The 15,843-nt window shown below is 36.1% G+C and overlaps 1 protein-coding gene across 2 annotated transcripts; it reads left to right on the forward strand.

The window, feature by feature from the left end:
- The first annotated feature begins 715 nt into the window (after positions 1 to 715).
- On the forward strand, positions 716 to 15,386 carry LOC110461492. 2 transcript variants are annotated; one of them, XM_021514965.1, is made up of 2 exons: positions 716 to 1,542; positions 12,342 to 15,386. In XM_021514965.1, the coding sequence occupies exons 1-2, from the start codon at positions 1,519 to 1,521 to the stop codon at positions 14,889 to 14,891; spliced, it is 2,574 nt and encodes an 857-aa protein (XP_021370640.1). In that variant the 5' UTR covers positions 716 to 1,518; the 3' UTR covers positions 14,892 to 15,386. The 2 variants fall into 2 exon arrangements, 1 of the variants encoding a protein (XP_021370640.1); XR_002464137.1 differs by lacking the exon at positions 716 to 1,542 and adding an exon at positions 10,816 to 11,063 and having other exon boundaries at positions 12,342 to 12,426.
- Positions 15,387 to 15,843: the final 457 nt, after the last annotated feature.

The raw sequence follows: 15,843 nt of genomic DNA on the forward strand, positions 1-15,843 counted from the left end.
ATTGTAATATGTATGTGTACACCAAACTATATCAGCTGTACTGGTAATTGTAATATGTATGTGTACACCAAACTATATCAGCTGTACTGGTAATTGTAATATGTATGTGTACACCAAACTATATCAGCTGTACTGGTAATTGTAATATGTATGTGTACACCAAACTATATCAGCTGTACTGGTAATTGTAATATGTATGTGTACACCAAACTATATCAGCTGTACTGGTAATTGTAATATGTATGTGTACACCATAATATAACATCTGTGCTCTTACTTGTAATATGTATATGTTCAATACACTACACCAACTGCAGTCGTAATTGTAATGTGTATGTATACACCAAACTATACGCAACACTTTAACAAATGTACACGTCATTGAAATATGTATGTGTACATCACAATATCACATATTTTCCCGTTATTTTAATAGGTTATTGTACATCACACTCATATGAAAGTACATGCTTTACTTCGCTTTATATAGCTTTATAGAGGACATAATATGAGAATCAAAATCGTTTAGCGATACCGTTTGTTTTCAACTAATTAATCACATGTGTGTCTGTCTTATGTTTGTTAACTGGTGGTATATACATCGACCGGGTCAGTTCCTTCAATGCACACATCACACTTTAGTTTGCACAAAACATGCATACACATTTGTTTTTAGCACATTCTTTTCAGCTGTTAAAACATCAAATCAATAGACTCATCGAGCCGCCAGCCAGCAAGCAAACAGGTACGCACAGGTAATTCTTGGGAACTGAATCCTCTAGCTGACGTCAGCTATCATTTCAGTGAATTTTACACAGCTGACCTACTTAACACAGACAGGGTCGATTGCTGTATGCAATTTCTAAACCACGCCATACAGATACCTTGTCGGCTGGTACACTCGACGGAGCAACATGAAGGTTAGCTTTGTTGTATTATTGTTGGTCGTATGTGTAGCCTACAGCGCCATCGACCTTACGAGTGCTCAAAGTGTTTTGGGAGAATGTGTGAACGAGACATTGGTATTGGGAGCTGCCTGCAAGGCGAAACCACAACATCCTAACTTTTTTAAATTGATAGAAGGGCTCATCGAAAAAGATACGGCTCTTCTTGTGTTAGAGCTGACCATTCCTGATGTCGACCCGAACGTTCGGAAGCGCCACAGATTTGACCTGGTCAAGACGGATTTAGGAGAGACACTTTTGACACTCAAATCACAACTGGAATTTCTTACCATAAATCTTCCCCTCCTGAGCGACAGAGTAGACCGACAACCTATGGAATTGATCCCCTCTCCCCCCGGATGTTTAACTAACATAACGATAACCGATGCTCTAGTGAAAAACTGGCTTCTTTGTGGACTAACAAAGGACAAAGACGGCGTCAAAAAGTTATTGGTCAAGAAAGTGTGCTTAGCAAAACCTTACGAGGAACCCGACGATTGGTTCTTGTTCAGAGATACCTATTACCACGAGTGTACTGAAACATCTATAAAAGATTCAGACTGGATAATGTTAAATGAAGATCCATTGGTTCGACTGGGTAAGAGAATCTTAAATTATGGCGTAACAATCATAACGATACTCTGTGTTATCATATTAACCATGTACAGACGCTTGTTTCAAACCAAAGCACGTTTATTTCTTTTTAAACTACATCAACCCAAGACAAAAACATGTGAAGTTGTTGAAAGGTCTTCTTGTGAATCCGACGAAGTTCAACTTTCTCCGAATAAAATCAACTTTCCAGCTTTTAAATTCGAACGATGTAAATTTGTTTGCAGTGGAGGCCGACGATCAGATCGATGGAAACAAATAACGACCGAAAAAACAACGTATAAGCTCAACATCACCGGGTTTTGGTTTGACATTGAAAGGGATGCTCTGATATCACAGAACTCTTTCGGACTAGTGTCCCTTCTTCAAGCTTCCGTTGAGGAGATCAGTGATACGGTGTGTAAATGGTGTAAGCGATGCTGTTGTGTACCTAGACTCTGTACATGTCTGCACCTTCTGCTTCACATTCTCTTCTGTATGATAGTCACAGCCGGAGTGCTTGTACCTGTGTTTCTTTTTTATAAATGTGATCCGTTTCATACATTGTTGGATGGAATCGTCAGTCTGTTGATTTTTATTGTTGTCCCTATATCAATGGTTGTGACAAAAGCTACGCTTGGTTTCTGCAGGCACGAAATAGTTTATTCCGCTCAACTTATTATTCTGGAAGTTACATTTTTCTTTTTGGCGTATTTTATAGTAGCCATATTAGCCCGAGTGATAGTGATCATCCTTGTTGGGTTGGCATTGAAAAGTGGATCGGATATTTATACACTAGTTTCTTCAACAGTGCTTTTTGTTTCTATCAATGGCTACAAACAACTTCAGAAGACACATACGGAATATCTTGAGTTCCTTGACAAGTGCATGAAACACATACCCAAGTCAGTGGATGAAAGCAATACACTAAATGCACGCGTCTTTAAAAACAGAGTAGTTCCTTCAGACCCAGGAGACGAAACAGGGCCAACACAAAAGGAAAAGAAACTTTTTCTGACACTTAAAGGGTTTGTTTTGTTCTATTTGCCAAACGGAGAATCTGCGATCAATCGCGACTTTTTTCTTAACCTCTGCCGAGATGACACTAGTCATTCCCCTGGCGATTTAAGATGGAATTTCTTGATGGGCATTCTTAAATTCATTTTCTGGGGAATTGTTGTTTCGGGAATACTATTTGTACAACATATGGTAGCCAAAAACTTCGATAGTTCGCTATACAGTCAAGCACCCGCGGCTGTATTAGGCGGGTTGATACCCATTTTCTTTGATTCTGTGTTGTTCCCTGAACACAAGAAAGCAGAAAATACAAATTTGACCAGATTATTAAACAACGCAGCAACAAAATTCAAAAAGGACTATTATGTTGCTGACTTCGAAATGGATAACGATCCTAGCGTTTATGATAACGACCAACCGCCAAATGTCTGGCAAAAAATATGTATTGAAAAATCACGATGCACTGGGTGCTGTTGCATTCAAGGGGAAACAGAAGAGTTGTCAGATGAACAGACGACTGAAAGAATTAGAGTCATAAAGACAGAAGCGGAAAAACCTACAGAAGAAGATGAGACATGCCATGGCAAAGAAGCCGAGGAAGGGAGAGCGAAAGATAAAGGACATCTTTCGGATATAAGTGGAATAAAAGGTGGTTTAAAAAATCCAACTTTTAACAATGACAGCGATAATCGCGTTTAGGTTTTGCCTAATTTTATGATGAAAACTTAGAAAATGTATGCCATCAAACGACTAGAACAAAGGTAGTATATGCAGTTTTCATATTTCCAAATTTGCATAAATACAAAGTCGATTACAACATACCTTAATTTTTTCCTCACTAAGCTTGACCGTATGTAAGTTATATTTTTATACAAATTTGTTATACGGAATTGATACAATTTCTTGTTCTTGATCCATGTTCAAGCTAACGGAATATTTTTTTCAGAATTATTTTGTTATCATTTCAATGGCAAAATATGTATAATATATATCAATATAAAATATTTGGTTAACTAAAGACCTTCTAAGAACTGGATGCTGTTTAAGAATGTTCATGTTTGCATGACATTCATATTTAGATAAAACGTACATACCAATATTTTTCACACTCCTGCAGGTCGGAGAAAAAAATTCACCTGCTGTTACCTACTGCATGTATCGTAAGGGGCGACTAATTTGGGAACCTCCTGCAGAATTGGGGATTTGCTTTTGTGTCCTCTACTTGGGAACACAATAAGCGACCAAAAATAAATCTGCTTCACCCGTTGAAACATTGGGGAACTTTATCTTTCTACATCTATTTACCTTTTATTTCCTAGCGCATTGCTTGGCAATACCTCACTTCTGGCTTTAATGTTAAGCGTTCGCCCAGGTGAGGAAGGTAATGGTTTCTGTCCCCAGGACTGGACTGTTATTCCCTGCTTAACGTTCAGCATTTAGGGTAGTGGCAACAACTGGTTCACCCGTTGTCAGTATAATTTGACTGGGCGGGATGCTGTGCTGGGTGCTTTCGGCATGATATTCCAATTAGATAGCACTATAAAGTCGGCATCAGATCCGCGATATCACAAAGAGGCAAGTACCCCAACACACCCTGTCTCCTTGCACACATACACACATGCAGACATACACAACACTCGTGGAGGCACGTCCTTAAATGATCATAGCTGTTAATAGGACGTTAAACAAAATAAAACCAAACCAATATTTTTGAAAGACTTAAATAAGAGTAGTGACATTGTTATACAATTTTTATTGGCTATCTATATCTGATAATAGGGTCAAATAATGACATACACTAGATAAATAGAACCAACACAGTAAGCCAGGCTCTCTGCCCAATCATCACCGTTTGCGTATCCTCTCGTTTTTCTGTCTTAACAGGTTTTTATTTTTATTTTAAGGCCATTGTTTTTCCGTTGTTTTACCGGTTCCATGTATTTTGGTGAACTACAGAAATTTCAATATTTTTCTTCGTTTGGTAATGGTTGTTTGTGAGTGTCATGAGCTTTTATATGGGGCTGTGTACTATTGCTCGTTGATATCATGTGTACTGCTTAAGCTTATAATTTGTACCCAACCTTAGCTGTTACATAATAACATAATTTACATAATATTTTTGTATTTTCCAAGATTAATAATATTTTATCATAATAATTGTAAATTGGTTGTTTCACAATTTTACCTATAATTTAATAAATGACTATTTCATAACAATCAGACTTTTTTCTGTATTTCTTTCTTGTCGAAGAAAGCGTTGCAACAAGACAAGTACTGGTATCTGATCATGTAACAATATATTACATATAGTTGAACGATATGGGGATATCTTTGTCGCTAGCTAAAATTCTTTACAATTCTAGCATGACGAGATTGGAATGTCACATGTCCTTAGCCTTAGACTGAAATGACCCTATCTTGCGTATTTATACTTATCTGATATTTTCCCGCGTACCATATTATTTCGGGAAAAAAAGCATAGTTAACAAGTATCTGATATGGGGTCCCAAATAGATATATTTAGAAATGCCAAACAGATTGAACGAGATAAAACCAGTATCACAGTTTCCATCGGTGGTAGAGAGAATTGCAGCAAGCATGCAATGTAACTTTACTAATTTCGAAATCTGTTTCACAGGTAATTCAGCTAAAAGCTTTTAAACAACTTGTTCCCTAAAGAAAGAAAACGATTGTGAAGTTATCATTTTAGTGTTTATTCTAAAGCAGTGGCTTCGTTTAAGTGTCCAATTTCTTTTATCACCTTTGTAAAACATACTATTTCAAAGGAGCGTCAGTTGAACCAAATGTAAAAGCAAAGCTACTAATTATGTGGAAAGTCCTTTCATTTTTAAACAAGAGGCCCAAGGGCCTTAGCGGTCACCAGAGTTATATCATAGGTACTGGTAGCTTTATTTTATTGTTTAGATGTAATGTGGAAATCAGCATGTTAACTAAGTGAAATACAATACTTGTCATGTCATCAAAGGATAAGAATTTTAAAATATCGGTAAATGTTCCCTTTGGGGCCCCAACATGGCCTCTGGGGATGGGGCATGAATCCCAATTTTCCAAAGTAATACTCTCATCTACCTAAAATGATTCTGACTAAGTTTGAATACCTTTCTGCTGAAAATGGATAAAATATACTCAAAAGTGTTATTTCCCTATTTAAACCACAGGGAGAAGAGATAGCCCGTCGGTCCTGAAATTTACAATTTAAATCAAGCCCATGATGATCTTTCCATCCATGCAGAGAAATTGATTGTAGTACCCCTGAATCTGGAGAAGAAGATTTTTGAAATATTGGTTAATTTTCTCTTTGGGGCCACACCCTGGCCCCTAGGGTTGGGGTGGGAATCCCAATTTTATATTTTAAAACCATCTTCCTCCAAGGATAATTCTCACCAAGTAAGTAGAATTTCCTACAGAAAAAGGTCAAAATATACCCTTAAGTGTTGTTTCCCTATATAAACTATAGTAAACTTTACCCCCTCCCCAAGGGAGAACGGATAGCTCGGGGGTCCTGAAATTTACAATTTAAATAAAGCCCATGATGAGCTTTCCATCCAAGGAGAGAAAATGACTGTAGTACATCTGCGTCTGGAGAAGAAGATTTTTGAAATATTGATTAGTTTTCGCTTTGGGGCCCGCCCTGGCCCCAGGGGTTGGGGTAGGAATCCCAATTTTACAATTTTGTAGCCTCATCCACCAAGGATGATTCTGACTAAGAATAATTTCCTACAGAAAATTGTCAAAATATACTCAAAAGTGTTGTTTCCCTAAATAATATAGTAAACGTTACCCCCTCCCCAAGGGAGAAAGGATAGCTCGGGGGCCTGAAATTTACAATTTAAATAAAGCTCCTGATCATGATCTCTCCATCCATGCAGAGAAAATGACTGTAGTACCTCCGAGTCTGGAGAAGAAGATTTTTGAAATATTGGTTAATTTTCCCTTTGGGGCCCCGTTGGGGTAGGAATTCCAAATTTACAATTTTGTAGCCTCATCTACATGTACCAAGGATGATTCTGACCAAGTTTGAAAAAATGCCATCCACTGGTCTTGAGAAGAAGTTGAAATTGTAAAAAGTTTACGCACGACGCGCGACGGACGACGGACGACGGACGATGACGGACAGAATGTGATCGGAATAGGTCACTAGAGCAAAGCTCACGTGACCTAAAAATGAGGTCATGGCACGTAAACTCTACCCAACCCAAAGCTGATCATAGATAAAACAAAGAATGTTAGTTTCTGTTTACTCACCGTCAATTTGAAGCTCCTTTACTACCTTTTTTCAGCTTTGCACACATACATTGACCATGACAAATAAACACACACACAAAATAGGAATGCGTCCAGTGAAGTGTTATATATAGATTCCTTATATCAATGATATTGACCTTCCAAGGTTATAGGTGTCAAACATGTTGAAAACTTTGAAAACAGTGTCTGAAGAATCAAAAAGTATTTATATTTGGATAAAATGTAAACCGTACGTGACATACTCTTTTTAACTAATGTTTTTTTTAATCGGGTTGGCAGATTTGTTATTCACCTTTGTTTTCTTAAGTCAATATTGTTCGCCAGTGTGCGTTCATACGTCACATGAACAGATCTTTTCAAATCTAATCATATTCATCGATCACAGACATAGTCATGTCATCTGTCCCAAATATTCAAATCGAGCTCGTCTAATGAAGCAGAAATGGCTAAAGTATTATCTCTTTGAAAAGGATCCTACCATTCATTAGAAAGGGGGGTTGTTCCGTGAAATTTAGCCAGGCAAAGGGAGATCATAAATGATGCAAATAAAGCTAAGTTTTTATATCCTGTTCACACAAACATGGCTCGTTTACAACAAATATTTATACAACACGCAAGTACTTTTTATACAGTTGACTGGGAATTCATCCACATGGTTAATTAAACTTCAAAATGCAAAATCTATAAATTAGATTACCGCTCTTTATTTTTGATTATGCACCGCCCACACAACATAAACCAAATAGAAAGAAAGGAAATCGGATAATAGCTCATTACGTTACAAATAAAAGCATAACACACATTCGCAATTAACGTTATCGGTGGGGAGATAAATGGTAAAGAGTAAACGATGTTTATGATATCCATCACGTATTTGTATCTTTGATCCCAGAGATTGATACCTAGAGCAAGAAAGCACTTGATGAAACTCTATATTTATAAGTGACAACAGTTATTACATGTGTGTTTGTATCGTTGATACTTGGCTACCAGAGATAGAGTACACGTATACCGGTAACGAGAGTACGAGGACACCTGACGAAATTGTGTATGTATATGTGACAACAGATCAAGCTAAATTACATATACCGTCAATGATTTCCTAAAATAAACTGTGTTACTATGGACAATCCTTTTGTATACCTGTCGACCGTGACATGCATTGGCGAAATACATTTAATCGCATTTTGTATATGCAGTGGTGTATATGAAAGTCACGTTTACAATTAGCGACCGACTCAAGATTTAAACATCGTAAACTGGTTGGAACAAGCAGTACCAAGGAGAATCATTATACGTGACATTGATAAAACTTAAACGTGAATCATGAACATGTCTACCGACACAGGTAAAATAGCTACGTCCATTGTACGTCCGTGGTGAATTACATGATGTACATCTGTAAAACGCACGTAAAGCGTTTGTATTACGTATAGAAACGGAGACAACCTTAATACGTCTGTTTGTAAACATCCGTACGTTGCTATTTTACCTGTGTAGTACAGAATACAGAAATTAGTAAAGAACACCAACTAAACAACACTAAACAATAGTAACTTAATATTGACTAAAACCACCAAACAGTATCAACTTGATAATATTACCTAAAAACAGTAACAAAATGATATCAACTAAACAACATTAACTAAATACCTGTATGTTCATACTGACTAAACTTCACCAATAAATATCTAATAATAACTATAACTTTAACAGCAGAAATTAAAATCAACATAATAAGGTTAAACAAATTAATTATAATTTAACTCTAAATACACAAAAATATCAACAATCAACATTTAACATAGTTAACTAACAAACTATAACTTAACAACACTAAACAATATTAACTACACAACAGTATTTTATCACCACTGACTAAACAACACCTATCAATATCAAGTAGACACTATTAGCTTAACAACTATAAATAAAGAATAGCAGCTTTACAAAATTAACTAACGATACTATACATTATTACATAACTATACAAAAGTATAAATAAAATAAACCAATCGACGTTACATTTCTTTCAGAGGAATAAATTGAACAGGTATTCAGTCAAGTGTGTCGGTGATTATAACGCATGGCAATCATTTATTTGTTGGTTTGTGATACCGTTTAACGAAGATTTATACCAATGAAGACAGCAAAGTCTAATGGAAGTATCAGCTACAAACGATTTATTGGACATATCCCGTTCTGCTGTACGATAAATTAAACAATACTAAAACGAATAAACTAGTCGTATACATGATGAAAAATAAGTAAGCATAGTAAAAACGTCAATACAAAATTTATATTCGGTCAACTATTTGTAAACTGAATGAAAAACTAAAACACTGTCACTTAAAAGATATTCAGTGAATATTTCAATCCCCCGGGAGGAATATATTTACACTTGATTGAACGCTCTTACATCAAATGAAACATTAGTTCACTAGTAACACACGTTAAACGTAAGCCCACAGAGTGAAAAAATTGTACATTTGGTAATAAGAACATTAGTAATGAAACAAAAGACACACAGGTGAAATATTAATACACAGGCGCAACATAATCACACCTTTAACACATTAATACGCTGAATGAAATATAAGTAGAACACGTGAAACGTTATATCACTTGATAAAAGATTAAACTGACTGAAACATTATTACACTTGGTAAAATGTTAGTTCACTGTTTGAAACATATATACGTAGGATGAACTATAAGTACACTGTGTAAAACATTAACAGGCCGGGTGAAATATTAGTTACCACGCGGGTGAAACATAGGCAAAAGAGTGAACTATTTATACACTGATGTAAAAACACCAATACACTGAAAGAACACCGGGTAAAATATTAATACGCTTGGTGAAATATTAGTACACTGGATAAAACATTAATACGCTGAGTGAAATATAAGTACACTGGGTAAAACATTAATACACGTGGTAAAATATAAGTACAATGAGTTATATACTAAAACACTAGGTGCAATATTACTAAATAAGGTGAACAATCAATGCAAGGACTCAAACATATGTGCACTGTGTGAAATATTAGAACCCTGAGTGAACCATAGTAAAATACGTGAAATGCTAAGTGAAACGTTATGGGAAACGTTGTGGCACTTGCTAAAACATTTCACCACTGATGTGTGAAACAGAAGTACACCTGTTGAAGCGGTAATACAATGGGTGGACATTATTTTACTGGGTTAACTCATTCACCCTGAAGTTTCATAATGAACTTTTCCTACTTTTAAATTGGAGCATCATGGGGAAATGGAATCCCGTTTATTTTGACAGGTATGTAAAGCAGACCTGCAAATGATATTTATCATAATAGCTGTTATATATAATTCAATATCCTGTCTCTTACAAATAAAAAAAAAAACCGGACATACACAAACAAGTCGTTGAAACTACTTTAAATGAAAACTATAGGTAAATACGTACACTTTAAAAACTATTAACAAAATTTATATTACACCTTGAATAAACTGTAAATAAAACAAATCATTAGACTCCGTTCATTGAGAGATTACGTATTAATTTATCGTAGGGGGATTAATAGCGTTGTGCTTTAACTAAATATTACTGTTCAAAAGTACAGGTAAATACCGTTCTGCTTGAACTAAATAATAATGTTCTAAAGTACAGACTGCTATGATGAGAAAATATTACACAATACCGCACATCTGCAGATATTACCTGTCTGAAAAATTAAATGTATATAATTTTCAAATAAATAATCCATACTTTATCATTAAGACAAATTCGCCATTGATAGTAATATATGGACTCATGTGCTCAGTTTCTTCCTTTTGAATTGAAAAGAATACTGCTTCTGTAATTATATACACTGTATAGGTAAATTCTCAGTGATTCTAAATATAGTACATTACATTGTTTTGGACCAGCGAAGACAGAATACTGAACTCGTATAGGATTCTAAGTGATTCTAAAAATAGTTTAATACAACATTATCAACCAATGAAAACGCCGCAATCGGGTATTGCACCACCAGATGTAAACACAAGACGGTGTTTATATAGAGATCGTCTGCTGTGCACGAGTATATCGTCTGCTAGATAACCGATACATCCGGTAGTTAAGCGGACGTTAAACCTATCAATCAATCAATCAATCAATGTGCACGAGTACATCTACAATACCTACTATACTCAACATGGTGGACAAGGAAGACAGGTGTCATGTCAGTTCCGGAAATACTCTTAGAACATGTAATACAAGGTTAGTTTTGTGTGACAACGAAAAGGTTCAGCAAAGCTTGTCAGCTGATCTATACGAGAGCTATTTATACTAGGTTGTTTGGCTATACATTTAACACAGTGTATAGGGGTTTCCTTGAAGTGGCTATCCCTACTTGTTTTACTAGTATAACGTGGGATTTCCATGTTATTTTCACAGTTGTATTTATTCAAAATCAACGTTTCCTATGTATATATATATATATTTATACTTGTATGATACTTTTAATTAATAACATTTTGTTGATTGATGTTGGGGGCTACTGTTAAGGTACGATTAAATCGCCACTTTGTTGTAAAAACATTGACGAATAGATCGAGCTAAAATAGCAATTAAGGCTGTCTCATATCATTTATAAAACATATTTCATATGGTTTTAAGTTGTCATTGTGTAAAGTACTTAACACGAAGGTTTAGGTACAATCCCTTTATACATATTACATCTTATTCTGTGAAGAATGAAGAAAAACCTCACCAGCATTTGTATCTTTTCATATTGGACTCCCTACTTTCATTGCAATCATCTGTAATTCTGATATGTTCAGATATGATCAACACAATTGACTTTTGGAATTGCATATTATACTCTTGTCGAAATAAGTGCCAATTTCCAAAACATGCCTATGTGGATTGAATTATATTTTAACTGAAACGTGTTCAATCATGTTCTCCGATTTCAATAGCAATCTACCACTGCCTTATTCAGCATGTAATTGGAAGGGCAGTAACTCCATTTTATAAAATATGATAACAGTTTAGGGCTAGAACCTTGTCGTTCTCTGCCGAAAATTGTCGTTTCTTACACTCACTTACACGAGTGAGAGTAAGAAAAGACCACTCTACTTAATGCCTGGTATATATGTTTTCAAAAACTACCTGATGTTAATTACATATCCGTCATACTTCAATGAAGGTATATAGACCATATCGCCCATGAATGTTTCAAACAAATCAGGACAACAAATGTAACACTTATCTAGAAAAAAAACATGTTAAGTTCTCCTTCGTCGTCTTGGTCTTATGAATTGGATTAAGATGCATGTTAAAAAACTCCATTGTCAATACATTTGAAAGTTTTAAATACATCGTTTGCTTTCTGGAAATGTTGTTTACTTACACTGAATAGATATATGTTATCAATAGGAAAACGTAACAATAATATATATAAAATAAATGAATAAATATTTAAATATAATTGTATATCTCGGTGCATCTTTATTTTGTTTCGGCAACGTTTTTACTGATCTTTCTATTTAATAGGGGCAGCCACCTGTACAGACGACAGTCAATCTGGTACGCCTATCAACGTATAACCTCAACCCAGCTGTCTTGGATGACCTTGGGTTGAACAGAAACAATGTCGCGTACTCTCTCAACAAGAAAGGACGATGGCTGGTACCTCAGATTCTGAAACACGAATTAAACAACAGTGATGAAAATTTCAAAGTTGACCTTGTCGAATGTCATAAGCTGAAACGCAAAATCAAATACACACGGTTCCATTCAAATGATGGCTTTCCGAGAAAGGTTTCACCTAAGAAAACTTACTTTGATTTGAATAGCCTCGAATGTAAGACATCAGCTCCTACAGTAGAGATTATAACTCTGTGTCCGACGACGAGCTCACTCGCACGTTATTCTAAATACCTCGATTACACATCGACACAGGGTGATGATGACACGAGCGAAACTTTCCACAAAGAATCAAATCGTCTGAAAAACAGAACAAGGACACAGAGAACGAAGATGTTCATGGATATGGCAATGGATGAGTGCCAGGATGAATTTGACTATTCCGAGAATGAAGACGATGATATAGATCCTGACGAGGACGCTTACAAACCACGTCCAAATACGTTGTGCGTCGGCGACATCCTGTTTCATTCTAACGACATGCAAGAATTACTCTGTAGAGAACTGATCTCGTCTAAAAGTACAGATGCTCTGAGAAAACAATACAACAAACATCCACCTGCAGAAGAACGAGAGATGGAGAATGGAGCGACAGGGGGTCATTCAATGACACGCCCTTCCTTAACTACTTCAATACCAAGACATATCACTATCTTCATACCAAAAACAGAAGTGCTAACGGGACATCTTCAGGAAGTGTTTGGTGAAAATTATATCGAATGTCGCTGCTTCCCACGTAAATTCGTCATTGACATTACCGAGAAAGTAACAAGCACAATTTTGAAATTTAAAGCTTTCCAAAATAGAGATATGAATATAGTTGAACTCTCAGCAGTCTTAGTCTTTGCTTACGATATGTTTGGAAGTCTCGACAGTACAGACATGGACTCATTCAAAGTCTCCATCAACATGAAAACAACGCAATCGTGCCTCAAATTAAACACTCTTCCTGAAAAGGGTGTATTTGGAATTGAAGAAATAATTCAGGGGGCTATATCCTATATCGCAACTATCCTCTGTGGCAACTTTGTTTCTAAGGATATACCGTCGCCCAAAACCATACCAGCTAAAACAAACCACAATATTTTGAAATTGTATACCACAGAGATTACATCTGTTTCCCCAGAAAACATCACCATCAGAGACATACTGAAAGAAAACAGAAAGAAACATGATACATCGATGGTAAATGTTGACTTTGAGTCACTTCCACCTGATACTTGTTCTATTTGTTTTGAATCCATTCTTGATAGTCCAGCGACCGCCCTACAGACCTGTGGACATTGGTTTTGTGATAGTTGTTGGAACGATCATGTGATCACGACAGCCGGTTGCAGCACAAGGCGAATCACATGCCCAGAATATAAATGCCAATCTACTGTTGATTACGACATCTTGCTTACAACATCAAATATACAAATAGTGAAAAAAGTATTCCAACGTCTAATTGACAAGGAGACTGACAAAGAAGCTAGCTCCAAGTGGTGCCCAAATAAAAAGTGTGGACGTGTTATTAGATATAAAAACAAGGAAATCGGACAAATCATGAATGTCACTTGCGAGTGCGGAACAGCGTTTTGTTTCGATTGCTTACAACCAGTTCATTGGCCACTGTCATGTAGAGACCACGACAAGTACTTGGAGAAATTAAAGGAACACGGACATATTGACAAAGACGCCAAAACTGAAAAAGTTTTCACGTTTACCGTCCGCGGAAAGCGCTGCCCTGTCTGCAAAACTTTCATTGAAAAGGAAGGTGGTTGTTTTACCATGTCATGCATATGCGGCACTAATTTCTGTTGGGGATGTCTCAAAACATGTGACTCTCATCCACGGACTCGTTGTTACAAGGGTGATATGTATAGTACTGATGGTGATAATTATCGAGCAAAAAAAGAGAAGATTGTCCAACGCATCAATGGCTGCTCCAATAATGACCAACCTGACTGGTACAAACGCGCCGTGATGATTCGCTCTTGGCGCAACCCTTCCAAGGTGAAGGTTATGTCGTCTACTATTCGAGGTATGTGTAGAACACTGAGGTCATATAAACGACGTCAGGATGCAGGGATCGGTGCAGAACTGGAAAACTTTGAATTGCCCGAGTCACACCAGCACACCTGTGTAACGGATAAAACCCACCCATTCCTTACGAGTATGATCGGCGTATATCTGGAGGCGTCTCTCATCTGTGAATACACCACAGTCTTCCTAGAGATGTGTAAAAATCAAAACATCACACAGATCCGAGATTGCCTCCAACGCCTTACCAAAGAAATTCACACGATTTTAAGAGATTCGAACAATGTACATTTGAAATCATCCTTCACACGTCTTTTTCATCTTCGTATTGAATGTGTTAAAGTAATTAATAAATTGTTTGACACAATTGAGTAAAATGTTTTAAGGAACCCTGTACCACTGCCCAAAATCGTACTCATGATTTAAACATTTCTGAAAATAAAATCATACCTTGCAGATTTTTATCTAAAAATTGAACATATCAAAAAGAACTAAACTAAAAGAATTATTAACAGTGTTCTGAGTGACAATGGAACCAGATCAGGATTCGAACCCTGGACCTCCAGTAACTATACTACTGCACGCTTCAACCAACACACCTACTGGTACCTGGTCAGTGGTTCTTACTTCCTAGTCGCAATACAGTTATACACAAATAAGAATCTAAGGGAGGATACGGTATGGTCAGAAACTAACAGTGGAATTCTCCCGTGTTTTATAGTCAGTGGTACAGGGATCCTTAATAACGATGACAGTTTGAATGCCTTTGAACAAAATGATGGAGTATTTGTAAATCAAACATCATTAACAAAGCAGTATATCATACAATACTCATATATTTACTCGCGTTTTACTTCAATAAATAATGAAATGTTATAATGTATTTGGATTTTTTTTTTATAAGAGTCACTACCACATGCAGTTATGATATCTATGGAAGGGGATCACCGCCATAATTTTTTTTTTATAGAATTAGTTACTTCTGGTTTTGAATCTAATTCTATGTACATTTGTATTATTTCCCTAGTTGATAAGTTATATAATTAGTTACTTCTGGTTTTGAATCTAATTCTATGTACATTTGTATTATTTCCCTAGTTGATAAGTTATAGAATTAGTTACTTCTGGTTTGGAATCTAATTCTATGTTCATTTGTATTAATTATATAATTCCCTAGTTGATAAGTGTCTTTTTCCATTCTATGTACATTTGTGTTGTTGTACTCGTTTACAAATCTATTACGTGTTCGTTCCATGCTTTGCTAGTTTTCATTCCATGCTATGCTAGTTTTACCGATCGCGATTTCGTGTTAGCTTGTAGTATTCAA

This window comes from Mizuhopecten yessoensis, unplaced genomic scaffold (genome assembly GCF_002113885.1).
Source record: "Mizuhopecten yessoensis strain PY_sf001 unplaced genomic scaffold, ASM211388v2 scaffold10627, whole genome shotgun sequence".
In the NCBI taxonomy this organism is placed as follows: Eukaryota; Metazoa; Mollusca; class Bivalvia; order Pectinida; family Pectinidae; genus Mizuhopecten; species Mizuhopecten yessoensis.

Excerpts from the sequence above, each read along its gene's own strand:
- LOC110461492 (XM_021514965.1), top strand. The coding sequence starts at position 1,519 with ATGAAGATCCATTGGTTCGACTGG. Across the intron at positions 1,543-12,341 it reads AGATCCATTGGTTCGACTGG|GGGCAGCCACCTGTACAGAC; the intron begins GTAAGAGAATCT and ends TCTATTTAATAG.